Genomic DNA, 17,287 nt, shown 5'->3' on the forward strand with positions numbered 1-17,287 from the left:
GAGAGAGAGAGAGAGAGAGAGAGAGAGAGAGAATACCATTGGAGAGGCTTCGCAAACGCATCCTTTTTAATACGTTAACCGTCCGCTCACCTACTCGAGATACTAACTTCGCGTACTCTCACGAATTCCATACTCTGAGAGATGGGAAGAGCAAGAACATACGACGACGACGAGGACGAGGACGTTGTAGGATTCGAAAGAGGTTCGAACGTTGTCGATCGGGCGCGCATAAACGAGCGTGACTCGACGGAATTACGTATCCGTTGTTTAGAATTTATTGTGGTTAACGGGAAGATGATGACCGTACGATTATCCTAAGTATCGTCTTTTATCCTTTACCGTACATCTCTCATCGTTCCTCCTAACGCTATGTTTAGTCACGGGAATTTAAATTCTTAACTCCCACATGAATATTGAAGTTTTAGCAGTCGCAAGGATACGAGAAAAAAAATGGCTATCTATAAAACGACGTCGACGACATACTTATTTTACGATCGATCCCTTCGTTGATCCCTGACGTTTTTCTTTCTTTTTCCTTTACTTTTCTTTTTCTTTTCTTTTTTTTTTTTGTTTTTGTTTTTCTGTTTTTTTTTTTGTCATACAACAGAGTCTGCATTTGCAAAGAATAGGTAACCGAGCGTGTCGATTCTCTAACGAACCTCATGCATTTCGACCGTTGACCGCGAACTTGTGAGATATCATTGAAATCTCCCGCCGAAAAGGTGCCACGTGATCTCCGAGGCGTAACGACGTCGTTACAGTCACGAAGGAAAACATTCTCTTGTTCGTGAATTGCAAAAACAGCCACGCGCCAATTTTCATTTAAATTTCGCGCTTTAATGTCCGTCCGAGGTGAGGAGTTAGCGCGGTCGTTTCGAATTAACCAGAACGAATGCTACTACTGTTTGTGGTTGCCGCTGGCGCGTGCTTGCTCTCGACAAAAATTCATTCTATTTTTCGCATAGACAATAGAGAGAAAGAGAATGTATATATATATGTGTGTGTGTGTGTGTGTGTGTGTGCGTGTCCGTTAAGTTGTATAAAACATTTTTCAAAAGGGAAGCAGCGATTTCCGTAACAGTGTATAACAATAAACGAGGGTAGGTGCCGCGACGATGCGTGTCGAGAAACAATCAAAAAAAGGTGGATCGATTTCAATATGTTACCTCGACTATGTCTAATGATTCATAAATTGGCTCGAGCCTACCCCAGGTTACAGATATACTATATACTACTACTACTACTACTACACTACTACTACTACTACTACGACTACACTACTGCTACTACTACAACTTTTATAGTTCTTTGACGATCATTTTAGGGGTGGGCTCAAAACGATAGATAGAACGGCCCATCTTATTATTCGACGATTATTGAAATAAAGCTTAATAGGCAAAATCGATCGATCGATCGATCCAAAAATCTTGATTAGTTAATAGAAACAACGCACGGAGTGGAAGGGCTTCATACATTCATTTGCATGATTTATAAATTGATGATAACAGTAATCGTCGTTACTCTTCTTTCCTTCCTCTTCTTTTTCTTCTTATTATTATTCTTTCTTTAATTAAGAATTTCCTTAGCACATGTAAAAATGATAATATTCTTACGTCGATGATAACGCAGAGATAGTTTAAGTCCGTATATTCACGGTCCGATAATTGTTGACGCCCTTCTTACTCCAGTTAATTTAGGATAATTAATCAGCAGGATATCTTCACACATTGCTGAGTCCACCTTGCGAGTTTTCTGCTCTCTAGCCAATTGAAAATGACCCTCGACCCTCTCCTCGTTCGTATCTGCCCTATTATAGATACTTTTGTCCTTTTTACGATGAAACGTAAGAATATTTATTTTCGAGTGGTAAAATTCTAATATAACAAAGGAATAAATTAAACTTGTATCTTTGCTCATCCATATATATATATATATATATATATATATATATATATATATATAAATATATATATATATATTTCTTTCTTTTCACTCACAATCAGACGTGCAGTAAGAATGACGAGGCAGATGTCAGAACTCGTAGGTACTTCCTAGGTGGCGATATTGTCGGCAACATCTGGCCAGCCGTTATCCGTTGCCAGGGTAACGTCGTTGATCCTATAATTCTCCGATTAACGCCGTGCACCACGTCTTTCTTTCTCTCTCTCTCTCTCTCTCTCTCTTTTTCTCTTTCTCTTTCTTTCTTTCTCTCTCTCTCTCTTTCTTTATTTCTTACACGGCACACATATAGTAGCTCGTGCGCGAACGCACGAAATGATACCTGCGCGAAGGATTTCATGCGCTTCTTTACGGAAAACGATGCACCTAATCGACGCTGACTTGCAGTCGAAGCGAGTCTCGCTCGACTCGGTGCTTCTGTAGAAAGTTTCCTTAGCTACGATCACTCGGCACTGTGAGCGTGTTAATTAAAGACGGCGCCGGATAAATGACTAGGCTTTGCTACTGCGAACTCGTTTATACGTGTATGTATGTACGTATGTGTGAGTGTGGTCGTTAATGGTATCAATCGATGATATATCAGAAGTCTCGAATGATTTAATGCGGCTATGTAAGAAGTAATCTATAACGTAGATTTTGTATCTATCTATATATATACATATATATATATATGTATGTGTGTGTCTATATATATATATATGTGTATATATATGTGTATGTATATATGTACTGTATTATACTTCTAATATTATGTTAGCTTGCGCATCTTATGACGTACGATATACTATTATTAATAATAATAATAATAATAATAATAATAATAATAATAATAATAATAATGATAATGATAATAATAACAATAATAATGAAGTATAGATATAAAAATTAAATATAGATTGATTAGAGACGTAACCGGTGTTTATATATTTTGTACCGAACAGTAATATCTTGTATCATTACTGAACAAACAGTAAACACACATCATTCTCGACTCCGTAGTAATCGACATGTAAACGATGATGTATTATAGATAGTTCCGACGACACGTCGGGAAAAAAAATATCTTTCGATAGTTTTCGCGAAGGATGATCCAACGTCAAGTTCGATGATGTATGCGTATCCTCATGACCTTTCGATCGTATCATCAACGAAGACAGGAGCATCTCTTTCTCTTACTCTCTCCCTCTCCCTCTCTCTCTCTCTCTTTCTCCCACTCATGGTGGCCATCTTAGAAACGGATCATCGGGACGTAAAGTCGGTAACGGCGGGTTCACGGCTTCCCATAAAGACGAGCCGTATATATTTACATAGGCTCGCACGAGCATGAATAAATAAATAAACGAGCAAGTAAGTAAAAGAAAAGTAAATAAATAAATAAAACGGTCAACGATTTGCATGGATTTCTTGTATGCCTACCGGCGGCTAACTTTTTCCTTCCCTCTCCTTCTTACTCTTCTCCTTTACTTTTTTTCTTCTTTTTCATCCACCACTTTTCTTTTGGTCTCTCAAAGCCTCAGGCAAGGGAACCATTTACAAGACCGACAACCACCCAAAGCTGATTATGGGGACTCGAATTAGCGATTTCCTAAACCTGACCCCAACTACGCAGAGATTGATTCGAGAGAAAAGAGAAAAATCTTGAGTTCGTTGTCTACGATCAAGAGTTTCTGTGTTCCTTGGAGAAAGAGACACAATTTTTTGTGCCACTTTTAGCTACATCTCAGCGAGAGAAAACGTGCATGAACGAGCATAACGAATCTGATAATAAAAGAATTATTAGATGAACAGAGAAAGATTCTTCTGAGTGATAGATTAATTATAAATATCCTACATTACGATGCGCCAAGTATAGAATTAATTATAAAATGTGTGCCATTATTTTCATTAAGAAAATATTGGTCGATGATCATGGAAAGTATTCAAATCAACAAAATTTAATGGATATAACGTAATGTGATAGAAAGTTTTTTAAATTTTTTACTTAAGCTATTAATTTCATAATCATTCGACACGTTGAATGCCGTTGACACTTAAATTTGCAGATTTTCTTTAAACAGTTTAAAGATTTCTTTTGCAACATTTTAAGGACTAAATGTAAAAAATGTTACAACGAATTCTCTTCAATTCTTTTTTTATCTAGAAAATGTTATGAAAGGTATTGGATGAGTGCGTTAAAGTAAATTGATTTGTGTAAAATTCTCGTCGTTGAACGTGTTAAACACAAATTCTCATCTATTTTTTCGTTTCTATCTAAAAAATGTTATGAAAGGTATTGGATGAATGCATAAAGCAAATTGATTTGTGTAAAATTGGTTCTCGTCGTTGAACGTGTTAAACAGAAATACATGTACAAGAGACAACGAGACGGAAAAAGTTATTTATTTGAAGAAAATTCTTCGGAACGTTGTTAACATTACGATCACATGCAAGATCCACGAAGTTTCCCAAGGCGTTCTATGATCTCTCGCAGGAAGGTCTACTCGCGATTCTTACGAAGAGTTAAGAATACTCGACTAACGATTCGTCGACTCCCGCGAAGCTTCGTCATGCTTGCAAACTATCCCGGACGAGAACGCGAGAGACGGGAACGACTTGGCGACGTGTGGATGCATCTTCTAGCTGTTGTATTTGTGAGTTAGCGAATGTTTGCGCGCGCACGCGCGCACGAGGACCTCGAGGATATGCTTTCTCGGTATATCACCCGGTGGAACAGTGACTGTCACAACTTTGAGCCTCGAAGGAGATACAACGAACTACCGGTATGATGAAACTCAACCGTGTAGTACTCGAGTTCATACTCGAAATCCAACGTTCCTCGTCGTTTTGAATTTCACCTTATCGTTAGTTATACAATCATTATTTCTTATATCATTTATTTTATTATCTTTATTAACAAACGATATCGATTGGATATATTATTTTATATTAGAATTTCGAGTGGAATTAATAACAGAGTATAAACTGTAATCGATTAAGAATTAATAACAAATTAATGCTAATTACTTGGAAGGAGACACCGGAAATAGTATGGACTGTAAAGGATTAAGTCCCCATTTATTGCATAGTCATTAACTATTCTACGTATCAAACGTTTCTGTTCTTCGTTTTATACCTGTTATAGAATCTTAATGTCAATGAATTCCTTCCTGGACGGCTATTTATAATATCATTTCGATACTTTAAATTCTATTTATTATATGCCTAATCGTTAATTATTCTACGTATCAAAGTTCATCTTCATATTTTATTATAATTATATAATAATATTCTTTTCTACGATCATTAACGAATTTCTATCTTTTCTTCTTCTTCTTCTTCTTCTTCTTCTTCTTCTTCTTCTTCTTCCTCTTTATAATTATATCATTCAATTGATCTTTTTGTATGATTATCATTTGTAATTATTACGAGTAAAATACACGATCTCGCTAAATACGCCAGATCAGCGGGTGCAAAACAGGCCGTTTGAGATAATTTCATTAGTATCAATTAAGTCGTTCTCAGGATCGGCTCGAGTATTTTACGATACGAGATAATGTCACGCGCCGGCGAGTTCTCTCGGTTTTGCCTGCCGTTAAAAGTACTCTCAACGTCTTCTCAACTCGCTCTTGAGCACCGACCAATGCCGCGGAATCACAGTAAATAAGTAATTAGCACCGTTACCTGAATGTGTTATGTCGAGTCAACGGTATTTATAAATAAACGAAAGAAAGAAAGAAAGAGAGAAAAAAAGAGAGAAGGAGGGAGAGAAAAATTATGGGGTTGGAGGGGGTGTGGGGAAATTGAAAACAAGCGCACAAGACGGTAAATCTATAGAAACGACGGTCAAGTGATTTTCATTGTATATGTAGACATATTCGTAAGTAGATGGATATATGCGTATACATATGAATGAGATATTTGAAAAAAAAAAAAAAAAGAAAGAAAGAAGAATAATATGAAAAGAAAAAGGACAACGAACCAGAGAACGATTTTGACATTAATTTTACTTAGTACTTACTTTTAAATGCATCATTTTTTGTCCTGCTTTTAAATCCTTCGAGCACGATGATTATATTATATTATGGACTATAGCGTGCCATTATTAATTAGTAATCAAAAATAAATTCGAAAAATTAAATTCGACGTTCTTGATTTACTAATGAATAAAATGTGTGTATGTGTGTATCGAACGATTTAAAAAAATGAAATAAATTAATGATTTATTATAAATATAAATTGACGATTTAAAAAGTATCGTAAAATAAATTAATTATATAATTATTATTACAAAATATATGATATCCTTGTTATAGCTACTGTCCTTCCTTTTCTTTTTTTTTTCTTTCTTTCTTTTTGTTAATTTTCAATTATTCCTATAAAACGAAGACTCGTGTTTGCGGTACGTTCTCGATAGCGTAGAGCGTGGCTAATGGCTACGACAAACTGTTAATGGGCCAATAAAATCGTAGGATATATATAACAGAAATAGGCGCTCGTTTGATCCAGGGTCAGAAGAACGAAGAGAAAAGCATCATGGTGGTCATAACGAAGCGCGAACTTTTGCGGAAGGGAATTTAACGAGGACGACGATCGAAAAAGGAAATTACGTTCATTTAATCGATCGTATATTATCGAGGACGGTAGACAGGAAGTCGGTGCGTCGATAAGCGAGCATAAATCATTATTATTTTACTTGGAAGGAGGACCTCTTAGTCTCTTGCGAGCATCGCATAGTATGTATATTTGCTGTCCTGCGAACGCGTCGTATTTTACAGCACGATGAATCGAATAAAGGCGTCGTGTGGTACCTTAATGACCAGCTTGATTGCTCAGGCTGAAAGAAAGAAAGATAAAAAATTAGCAACAACTTTTCCCACCGTCGTACAGTAGTACCGAATCTCTCTAACTTACAGTTAAATACTCTTCAAAATTTAGTAGGTATTAGTTTTTTTCTGAATCTCTAATCTATTTATAAATTATCTCTTTACGTCATATACACATATGTATACACATACACACTTGTCATTACATTATACGTATATAATGTATATATGTATATATGTATATATATACATTGTATATATCTATTATAATATATTGTGCAAGAACAAATTTTACGAATAAGAAAGAATTTTTCATATATATATTTGAAATGTGTAGTATAGCTTAGATATATACAATTTTAAATTTTAGATAACTCTCGAGAGCGATTATATATATATATATATATATATATATATATCTTCATAAATCTCTTTGTAAATTACTCTTTATATTTGTGTTTGTATTACGTATACACATATCTACTTACATGCTCTGTATCGAAAGTACATAAGTACCTAAATTGAAATTTCTAATTAGAAAATAATATCTTCTCCTGATTCTCGGCACGAATCGTTATAAGGAGGCCGAAGAAAGCTCCCATCGAGTCCACCTATCTATTTCGAGACTAAATTTACAAGTGAGAGAAACTCTCGACTGTATCGACGCCCACGGTCATTTCGTTTTCCGAACGATCAACGGTGAAAGAGACCGAGAAATTGGCAGGACTAGCATCGTTTTGCGCTAAAGCAGCTTTCGACGAGTGGTCCGAGCCCCGAGTACCACGCTAAACCTGTAATTAGAACACCTCGAGTGTAATTCTAATTAGGGGTTCTCTCTTAGTCATAAATCTTCGACCATTATGAGGGTCATGTTTGGTTGAACCCTAAAAAGAATCGGTCTTTTGGATCATTTAGCAAATCAAATCGTTGGTCGAGATATAGGATCGAGAATTTTTTTCTTAACCTCGACCTTAACCATCGGTAAAGATTGATCTGTTTTTTTTTTTTTTTCATTCTGTTCATTAAAAATCGTTTCATATTAGTGATATCAAAAGACATAAATAAAAATTATTTAATAATCGTCTAATAATTTAAAAGAATCTTAAGACTGACAAGAAAATGTAGGATAAATCGTACGGCATATAAGAACATAACGAATCCAGTACATACGCATACGCTTACAGACACATTTCATTTTATATCATTGCTTATCATTTTCTAATTTGCATGCTTCCAGTGAATTACGTCACCATAATTTTCTTCCTATTATTATTCATCTCTATTATCTTCCAATTCCATACGTAGATATCGATTAGATAGAAAATAATGAGGCCCATTCGCTCGCACTGTAACAGGAGCTAATCAGACTAGGATAATCCATCAAAAGTGTCGATTAATTATATTGTATTGCGAAGCCCGAGGTGTGTTTTATACAAAATAAAACGATGTAAAAGACTTTATAATATAGATTGAGAGGACTTGAAGCCGTTCAAAAAAAAAAAAAATAAATAAATAAATAAATAAATAAATAAAAAGGAAACTTACTTAAAAAATTGTATCGATTATTCGTAAAAGAAAAATAGTACTCTTAAGAAGTAATACCGGTATCCTTTCTTTCATCTCTCTCTCTCTCTCTCTCTCTCTCTCTCTCTCTGTCTCATCGACGTTGCAACGCTGCTAATACATGGCAGATACCATCGCATCTGTCGTTGGATATTTCCACGTCGTGGATGCCGCTAGTAGCAGTGTGCATCAGTCAAACGTGTCATTATCTTGTAAATCATTAGCGATTGTCCGAGCCGTGAATCGCCGTTGCGATGTAGCCTACTCGTATAATAATCAATTTATGCTTTACATCGAAAGCAAGAAAATCGATTATCGATCGATCTACGTGACATCAAACGAAACCACGACTGTACCTTTATCTCTTAAGAGCTATCAATAGATCGTCAACGTAAATCCACATTTTTTTAATGTTAATTTGCAGAGATAGGTAAAAAGAAAGGAAAAGAGAGAGAAACACAGAAGAAGAAGAAAAAGAGTGAAGAAAAGGGAAGAAAAAACAAAATAAACGATAAAACACATCGTCATTTCTCGTATATTAGCGTCGAAATAGGCAAACCTTGGCCAACAACAACTACAACGTCTTACCGTAAATCAAAGGACGTCCGTAGGCGTAAACATTCGAAGTTTGTGGAAACGAGAGCGTGCACGTTCACTCTAGCACCTCCTCTTTCTCTCATGGGGTCGGTCAAAGCAACCGAGAGAGGATCGGCTCATTTGTTGCGTATTAGCGTAGGATAACGAGCTTTTAAAGTCTACCGCCTTTAACGCCGTGGTAGCCTTCGTCTCTTCGAATTCATGGAAAATGAACGAGGGAAAAGGACGATATTTCATGCCAACAACGTTCATTCTCTTTTATCTCTCTCTCTCTCTCTCTATTTCTTTCGCTTTTTTTCCTTCTTCTTCTTTTACGATCGGATGGGTTAACAACGACGAATGAACAGCGGCTTGCTTATCGTTTAACGACGGGTTAACGACGCGAAAATCGGTAATCATATTTTTTTCCCTCCTTTATTTAAAACAAATCCTATAATTCAATATCATTTTCCGCGAAATTCTCTTTACTGATAGAAGAAGATGTAACGTTGCGTTATAGTAATGTTAGTAATAGTGTCTAAGTGATAAGACAAACAGATATCGCGAGCGTTAAGTTCGAAATGGAGTACTGAAATAGTAACTTTTAATGAGATTCGTAAACAAAGATATTTTTTCCATATGAGATCACGGTAGGTGACAGAAATACGTAAGTAGTTACCTATGTACGTAGTAAAACAGATCTTTCATTCTCTATTGAAATAGAAATCACTAATTCCGTAAGCGTCGATGCTATCGAGCGGTTAAACCAATCACGTCGTTCGAATACTCATTATGTCTCATTATATCGTTTACCTGTATCTAAGTAAATGCATCTACGTATATACGAACCGACTTTATAAAACGAGAAAGGTACAAGGAATCGGTTAAGTATATTCGTACGTGCGAGTCAAATTCGAGAAAAGTAATAGGCAGTAGTTGTTTTTAGAAGTTGGATACTATTGACCTGTCGTCGATCTCCAGCAGTGACGATACTACCGAATAGACTCGTAAGGCGCCACTTCATGCTCGTAAACCAGTCAAAATGTCGACGCTTTTCGACCCTCGTTGCGTTTAAAATCTGTTAGCAAGAACAAGAGATTGCGGACTCCTTTAAATCCGTTCTGGTAGCTCGTAAAATTTGTCACAAGTTATTGGGTTCGTCGGGACCAAAGGGAAATCGGTAACAAATCTGTCAAAATAGGTACACGTAGAAAACGATCTTCGATTATCGTAAGGAAAGGACGAGCTTAGTACAATAAGAATAAGATCGGTAAAAAGACAAATCGATATAGATAAGACTTGGGTCCAAGTGAAAAAATCGTACGTTAAGAGAAAAGGATGAATTCCCAGAGCGAAAAAAAGAAAGAGGAAAAAAATAAGAAGAGAGAAACGTGCCACGCGATCGGCCTCTTTCTTCTCGCATTTCTCGTTTCTTTTCTTTTTCTTGTATCGATCGAATTTGACTCCACGAGAGCCCCCAGCGAAGAAGAAAGAGGAGAGAGAGGCGTGTCCGGTCTCGCGGCTTCTACAAAGAGATGCCCACTTCCCCGTGGATCCCTTCCACTCCTCAGGGATCCCCTTCCACGTGGGTCCCAGAAGCACGCTCTCTCCCTCCCTTCCATTAAGTCCCAAGAAAAGCAGCCGGCATGGTCCAGGCCACGAGATCGCCAGGTAAAGCCAGTTTACGCAACGCTTCCGTACGTGAAGCATCCTGTACGGGACACGAGGAGATCGTGAAACTTGTCTTATCAATCGCGGAAAGTATTAAAGTTTAAAAGAATATCATGACATACGATTGAACGATAAGCAAATATAAAAAATAAAAACAAATCAAACAGATCAGTTCGGAGACAGGAAATAGCAAGGACAGACGTCGTTACATTTTCGATATGATCCAAATGTGAAATTCACTTTTTCCTTCGTATCACGTAGAAAGACGATACATATACGATCCCGTGGCTAGGATGACCGCCTACGCGAACTTCCAGCAATACGATCTGATGGACTCCGAGGGTTATGGATCAGCGAGTAGTCCTGAATCGAACCCGCGAGTCTCTTGGCCTCATCAGGAGGTCTATCCTCAGCCACCAAGATCAAGAGGCAGTAGCTGTGGTAGCGTTAGCTCGTTGGACAGTCACAATCATCAAGAATATCAAGAGATCGGTGCTTTGAATGGTGCTTTTCACGTTACCACTACGGCAACTTTTAATTTCGCTGAGTTTTACGAAGGTTATTACAAGGAAGGTTACAGAAACGATCATCAGACGCAAACGATGATAGGAAATCCAAAGGAACGTACGAAGATCGTGTTCAGAACGAACGATCATCAACGTCTCGAAGAAATCTATCAGACTCCTTTGAACAGTACAACGACATTTACCAACGAAACGTTCCCGAGCAAACAGGAATCCGGTTACGCGCCAAAAATGGAGCACCATCCCACGAGCGTTGTCTTCGGGAACGACAGGTGCGAGTTCTCGCAGAAGCAGGATACTTTTTTTGTTGCGAAGGCCTATGCCATTGCGAAAAGTAACGGTCTTACGCACTCCGGAAGTAACGACAGTGGACCAGACGTTGGTGCTTACGGTCAAAGGCCAGACGTGCTTTACTTTGGTAGCACCTGTACCATGCAGAGAAAGGACGGTTGTGCTCCGAGCAATCAGACGATCGAAAACGATCAGGTCAGGTATCATCATCAAAGGAACGAATCTTTTCGTTCAACGGACTACGTCGAACACAAGGACAAGGAATCCGTGCAAAAGATGAAGAATGGTACTGCACCGGGTGTCGAAGTGCTTAGGAGAAGAAGATTGGCAGCTAACGCCAGAGAGAGAAGGAGAATGAACAGTTTAAATGATGCCTTTGATAGGTTACGTGACGTCGTACCTAGTTTGGGTAACGACAGAAAACTCAGCAAGTTCGAAACATTGCAAATGGCACAGACTTACATCGCTGCGCTTTATGAACTTTTACAAAGAGAATGAACTCTAATGTTTCTTCCTCTCTTCTTTTCTCTCTTTCTTTTTTTTTTGTTTCTTTCGTTAGACTTTTAATTTAACAATTGTCATCTCGCGATTTTAACGACAAAGTACACGCGATAGGGCTAATCGATTTCTGTGTATATAGATAGATATACATATGTATATGTATAAACGGAAATATATATATATGAACAAGAGAGAGAGAGAGAGAGAGAGAGAGAGAAAGAGAGAGGGAATATCGATTCGAATTCCTTGTACAGCCGGTGAGTTTAATCAAGAGCAATAATTACAGCAGTTTCGTGCCGCGCGATATTTCATCGCTAATGTTTCTCCCTCGTGCCACATTGCCGCGAGATTCCACGTGACTTTTTCCTTCGCGATCTCTTTCTCTTTTTTTTCACTCTCTCTTCTCTCTCTCTCTCTCTCTCTCTCTCTCTCTTTCTCTTTCTCTCTCTTTCTCTCGTAGATAGTATCGGTAGCGAGGAGAGAAAGAGAGAAAAATGCAGAAAGTATCGTACGTCGAGTCCGGATGCTCGTAGCCGATAAGGAAGAATGTAAAATGTGATTCTTCGCCAATTCGATACTTTCCTGTAAGAGAAACAAACCCTTGGTGGACCACGAGCTTCTCTCGATTGTAAATAAATCTCGCTGGTGATCGCGTCTCGAATTATTACGTGCGTAGGCGAGTTTCTGTCTATCTATCTATCTGTAGATAGATAAGTACATAAATATATCCGATTAGTCGCTTCTTAAATTATTAAATCTGAAACTTTGCCATCGACGATGACGACTTTCTCTAACGAGGAAATTTCGCAAACTAAATATCATCGATTCGAATGAAACTTCGTGGGATTATAAAGGGAAATAACAAAAACGTGAGTAATAATGTAATTAAAGAGAATGAAATTGGCTGTTAAAGTAAGAAACAGGTGATATCGCATGGTTCTTACGTCTAAGTCATCAATGACTTGGCGAATAACGATTCCTTTTTATAACTTGATTAGTCAAATTGTTTACTTTCTAAATTCTTAACGCGTAAGCTATATTTTTCTTCTTTTTCCTTTTTCATATATCAGTCTCGTAATACTTACTATAATTGTACTGAAAATATGAAATGATTCGTTTCTTATTGGAACAGTTAATTTCGATCTCACGAACCCTTCATTCGTATCAATGATTTCGAGATTTCCCAACGAAGATCATCATCGAATTTTATCAACGACGGGATGAAGCATCAGGAGCAAGGTCGTGATTCCTTCTCGTTCGAGAAGAAAGCTCGATTCACGAGGCGATTCTAAGACGAGAAGAGGACTGGCTCCCTCTCGCAATTAGGGATATGCAAAAATCGCGGGACAAATGGCAGCGACGGGCCACCTCCACTTAGCAGTCAATCACAATTAAATACAATTTTGCGCGGGCCGCCGGGGCCCGGTAATGGTGCAAAAAGAGAGCAAATTGAAATCTCCTAGCTGACAGAATGATAGATGGTAGTAGTGGCTGGACGGGAGAGAAAGAGAGTGAACGAAAGAGAGAAGGAGAGAAAGAGAAAGAGATAAAGAGAAGACCTTCCAAGCTTTTTCTTTGCGAGCTGTGAGAAAGCTCCTCTTCTTCGTTCAAACGACGAGTGTAGTCACGAAGTCGAGCGAAAATATAATATAAGAAGAAACTGCGAAGGGCTGCGCCGATAATCGTCAAGAACTTCTCGACGATTCTATTTCTCTTTTTCTCTGTAACGTTCCTCTTATCCGAATATCTCACCTATTTTTTTTTTTCTTCTTCGTTTCTTTCCTTTTTCTTTTTTCTTTTCTTTTTCCAAAATAACTACGTTGGCCTGTTAATTACGGTTTAATTAAGGCTCGACTGATGACTCGACTCTTCATCGAAACGAGCTATCGTCGACGATTCTATTCTATACGAGCGAGGATTAAATAAATCTTCGGGCTAAGGTGACAGAGAGACAAAAGATAGGGATAGAAAGAGGGAGAGACGATCTACGAACTCAACGACGGCATTCATTAATTTCGTCTCGAGAAAAGCGAGAAAAATTCGGATCAACGTCTTTGTCCGCTACGTAAGGCAAATTTATTTCGCATCTCTCTTGGCTTCCGCAATTAAGGGAGATAGGATAGTAGTTTCTAACGTCGTCTTTTCTATTATCGTCGATCGTTTCTTCGGAGAAAACTGTTAACGGAAAAAGGAGGACGGGTGATTATCCAATGAGTTTATTTCAGATGTATCAACGTTGTAAAAGATAGATAAATATATATAGATAGACAGAAAAATGGACAGACAGACAGACAAAAAGACAGACGGAGTAAAAAGAAAACAGATAGAGGTAGAGTAATAATAAGATAGAGAGAAAGAAAAAAGAAAGAAAGAAAGAGAGGGAGAGAAAGAAAAAGAGAGGAAACAGAACAGCCTGAAACCGGAAAAGAGAGAAAGAGAAAAGAAAGAAACGTTACATTAATAGTGGTCCAGAGCGTACGATTCCAGCATCCCATTTTCTCTCTTTCTCTCTCTCTCTCTCTCTCTTTCTTTTACAACGAAGGAATAAAACGCAGGATGCGTAGCACGAACGCAGCTAATCGGTCGACGCGAACGTCTTCATTTGCTGCGCGTCGTGCCATCAACGGCGTATATTCGCTCACGTATCCCGGCTATTCGCACAATTTCTCTTCGACGGCTCGACGAAATCGCGCGCGAAACAGAGGCAACGGCCTCTTCTTCGACTCGCGCGCACGCCATTACGGAAGACAGAGAGTAATACGCGCGACGAATCACTCCGGTATAGTACATCAGCGATAGCACCGTTTTTCCTTCGGGCGAAGACTACACTTTGTACTTGGGGAAAGCTTCTAAAGTCGATTCAAAAGCGCTTCTTTCGATACCTGACGTTAGCCAACTTGATTCAATCAATTTGTAAATATATGTATATGTATGTACATGGTATATATAGGGTGAATTACGTACTATTATATTTTATTATTCGACATTTCAATCTTAATAACGAAAAAAAAGAACAAAATGCCACCAAAAATTGATTTTAAATCACTAAAATACGTTAAAAATGTATGTGTATATATACATACATATATATATATATATACACACACACATATGTGTATGTATGTACCTATGTGCATTTAATGTAACATAAGAAACATACGTGACTCACCCTGTATAAGGGTGTATAACATAATTTAGAAATAGCAAATAATTTTCTGTTATTATTATTATTATTATTATTATTATTATTATTATTATTATTATTATTATTACTATTATTATTATTATTATTATTATTATTATTTACTTTTTCTACGATCGTACTTTAGACGAAGTTTTTTTCTTATTTAATCGATCTCCCTCCCCCCATCTTCTCTTCATTTTCTGTTCTCCATAACAATAGTTTTTATTATTATTATTATTATTATTATTATTATTATTATTATTATTATTATTATTATTGTTATTAAAACGATGAAACAAATTCCCACCAATAAATGTTCCTCGATCAAAACCAAATGTATTTAAGGAAGTGCAATGCGAATAAATGAGAGAGAGAGAGAGAGAGAGAAAGAGAAAGAAAAAAAAACTAAATACGAATTTCCAAGGATGATTGTGCGTGCACCCTTAACTCCCCCTTCCTCCTCGCTCCTCACCACTTTTTTCTCCTTCCTCTTCCTTTCGTAGAATCGCGTGCAGCGAGAAGGAGAATTATGCAGATTTCGTGTTGCGTTCGAAGTGGATCATCGACGGAGAAGAAAAAAAAAAAAAGAAAAACATCCGATATATTATAGTATAGTTACGTATAATATTTTCGAAGGTAAGGGAATTATCACAAAATCGATCCATTGATTCGATCGATAGTTGACGATCTACGAAACTTTCGATCGAAATAGATCATCGTTCATCGAGAAATCGGAACCCTTCAACGAACGAATGCATAGTGATGCATCTCGTGCTGGACCGAATTGGACTCCTCGCTATGAAGAGAGAGATAGAGATAGAGATAGAGAGAGAAACAGAGAGAGAGAGAGAGAGAGAGAGAGAACTTAAACTATTCCTTCGGGCCATCGTCTTCTTCTACGAATTCTTCTATATAACTACCATGTAAACTACGCATCGGCTAACCTTTTCTAGGACAGCTAAAAGTAGATATCTTTCTATCTCTTATCTTTTACAATACTTCTTTTTATCTGTATTTTTTTTTTTTTTTTAATATTTTCTGCTGCAAAATACAAAACCAAAGGACAATTAGCAATTATCTATTTAATAAATTTCTGTTAATAATGAAAGGCATATATATTCTAAAAATATATTCACTTTAAACGATTACTTTGACAATAAAATGTTCATATATTTATATATATATATATATATGTAATATTTATTTATTTATATATATAATATAATATTCATGTGTATGTATGTATATATGTATATACACATACACATTGTATGTAATAAAACTCAAACTCGAAGATACGATCAGCTGGACCATAGAAACGAGCAAGCATTGAAACGTGAAAGCTGTAGTCGAAGAACATACTGTATTATTAACCATGCGTTTCGACGATAAGCCGGTTAACGCGTTAACAATGGCGGCTAGCGGAGTCTTCGATGATCTACCATCCAGTATCCTTGTCTCGGCGTCCATGATTATGACGCGATAATAACGTGAATCCGTTAACGCGCGTGAAAAGTAATCGGAGAGAGCAGAAGGATACGTATAACGGACGATCATAAAAAAAAAATGCGAAACTCATTATTTTCAATTGTAACGAATTATCGAACGAGATCCATCATTACGTAAATTTATTATTTATAGAAAACCTGGTTACATTAAAACTTTTCACAGATGTATCGTAGAGATTCGTTTTTTTTTTTTTTTCTTAAATGAATAACATTAAGTCGATCAACGAATAATGTCACAATGTTCAGTATTTTATATGTAAATAAAATATAATAATATTTTACTAACAATTCTCACGTTATATATTAGCCAAGCCAAATCCAACTATAATCCAACTATATCATTGTATTACATTATTATATATGAAACAATTACTTGTATTATACATTTAGATATGAAATACAGAAAATTCCGACATTATTTATTATCCAAGCCAATATTTTAAGGAACACGGGTTATATACGATGATTCACTATACACAGTAACCCAATTTCATTATCTATTAGAGAGAACCTATGTATTCTGTTTGTTAAATCCTCTCCCATTCTTATCATTTCTTCTTTCTTCTTTCTTTTTTTCTTTTTTACATAAAACATGAACTGGAAACTGGAGTCAGTTTAGTTCACCATTAGATAGAAAGAGATACAGAGAAAGAGTCCGAAGATGGCACGAGGAGCGGCAGCGTTTAATTTTCGATTTCCATTGGCTCG

General features: G+C 36.9%; 1 protein-coding gene across 2 annotated transcripts; it reads left to right on the plus strand.

The window, feature by feature from the left end:
- Positions 1–9,811: 9,811 nt before the first annotated feature.
- LOC122629197 lies at positions 9,812–11,884 on the plus strand. 2 transcript variants are annotated; one of them, XM_043812333.1, is made up of 2 exons: positions 9,812–9,907; positions 10,833–11,884. In XM_043812333.1, the coding sequence occupies exon 2, from the start codon at positions 10,865–10,867 to the stop codon at positions 11,882–11,884; it is 1,020 nt and encodes a 339-aa protein (XP_043668268.1). In that variant the 5' UTR covers positions 9,812–9,907; positions 10,833–10,864. The 2 variants fall into 2 exon arrangements, with proteins under 2 accessions (XP_043668268.1, XP_043668267.1); XM_043812332.1 differs by lacking the exon at positions 9,812–9,907 and adding an exon at positions 10,452–10,571.
- Positions 11,885–17,287: the final 5,403 nt, after the last annotated feature.

This window comes from Vespula pensylvanica, chromosome 5, assembly GCF_014466175.1.
Source record: "Vespula pensylvanica isolate Volc-1 chromosome 5, ASM1446617v1, whole genome shotgun sequence".
Classification (NCBI taxonomy): domain Eukaryota; kingdom Metazoa; phylum Arthropoda; class Insecta; order Hymenoptera; family Vespidae; genus Vespula; species Vespula pensylvanica.

Bases quoted from the DNA above. Each gene is read 5' to 3' on its own strand.
- LOC122629197 (XM_043812332.1), top strand. From the start codon at position 10,547: ATGGTCCAGGCCACGAGATCGCCAG. The intron at 10,572-10,832 runs GTAAAGCCAGTT...CGTATCACGTAG, and splicing joins CCAGGCCACGAGATCGCCAG to AAAGACGATACATATACGAT.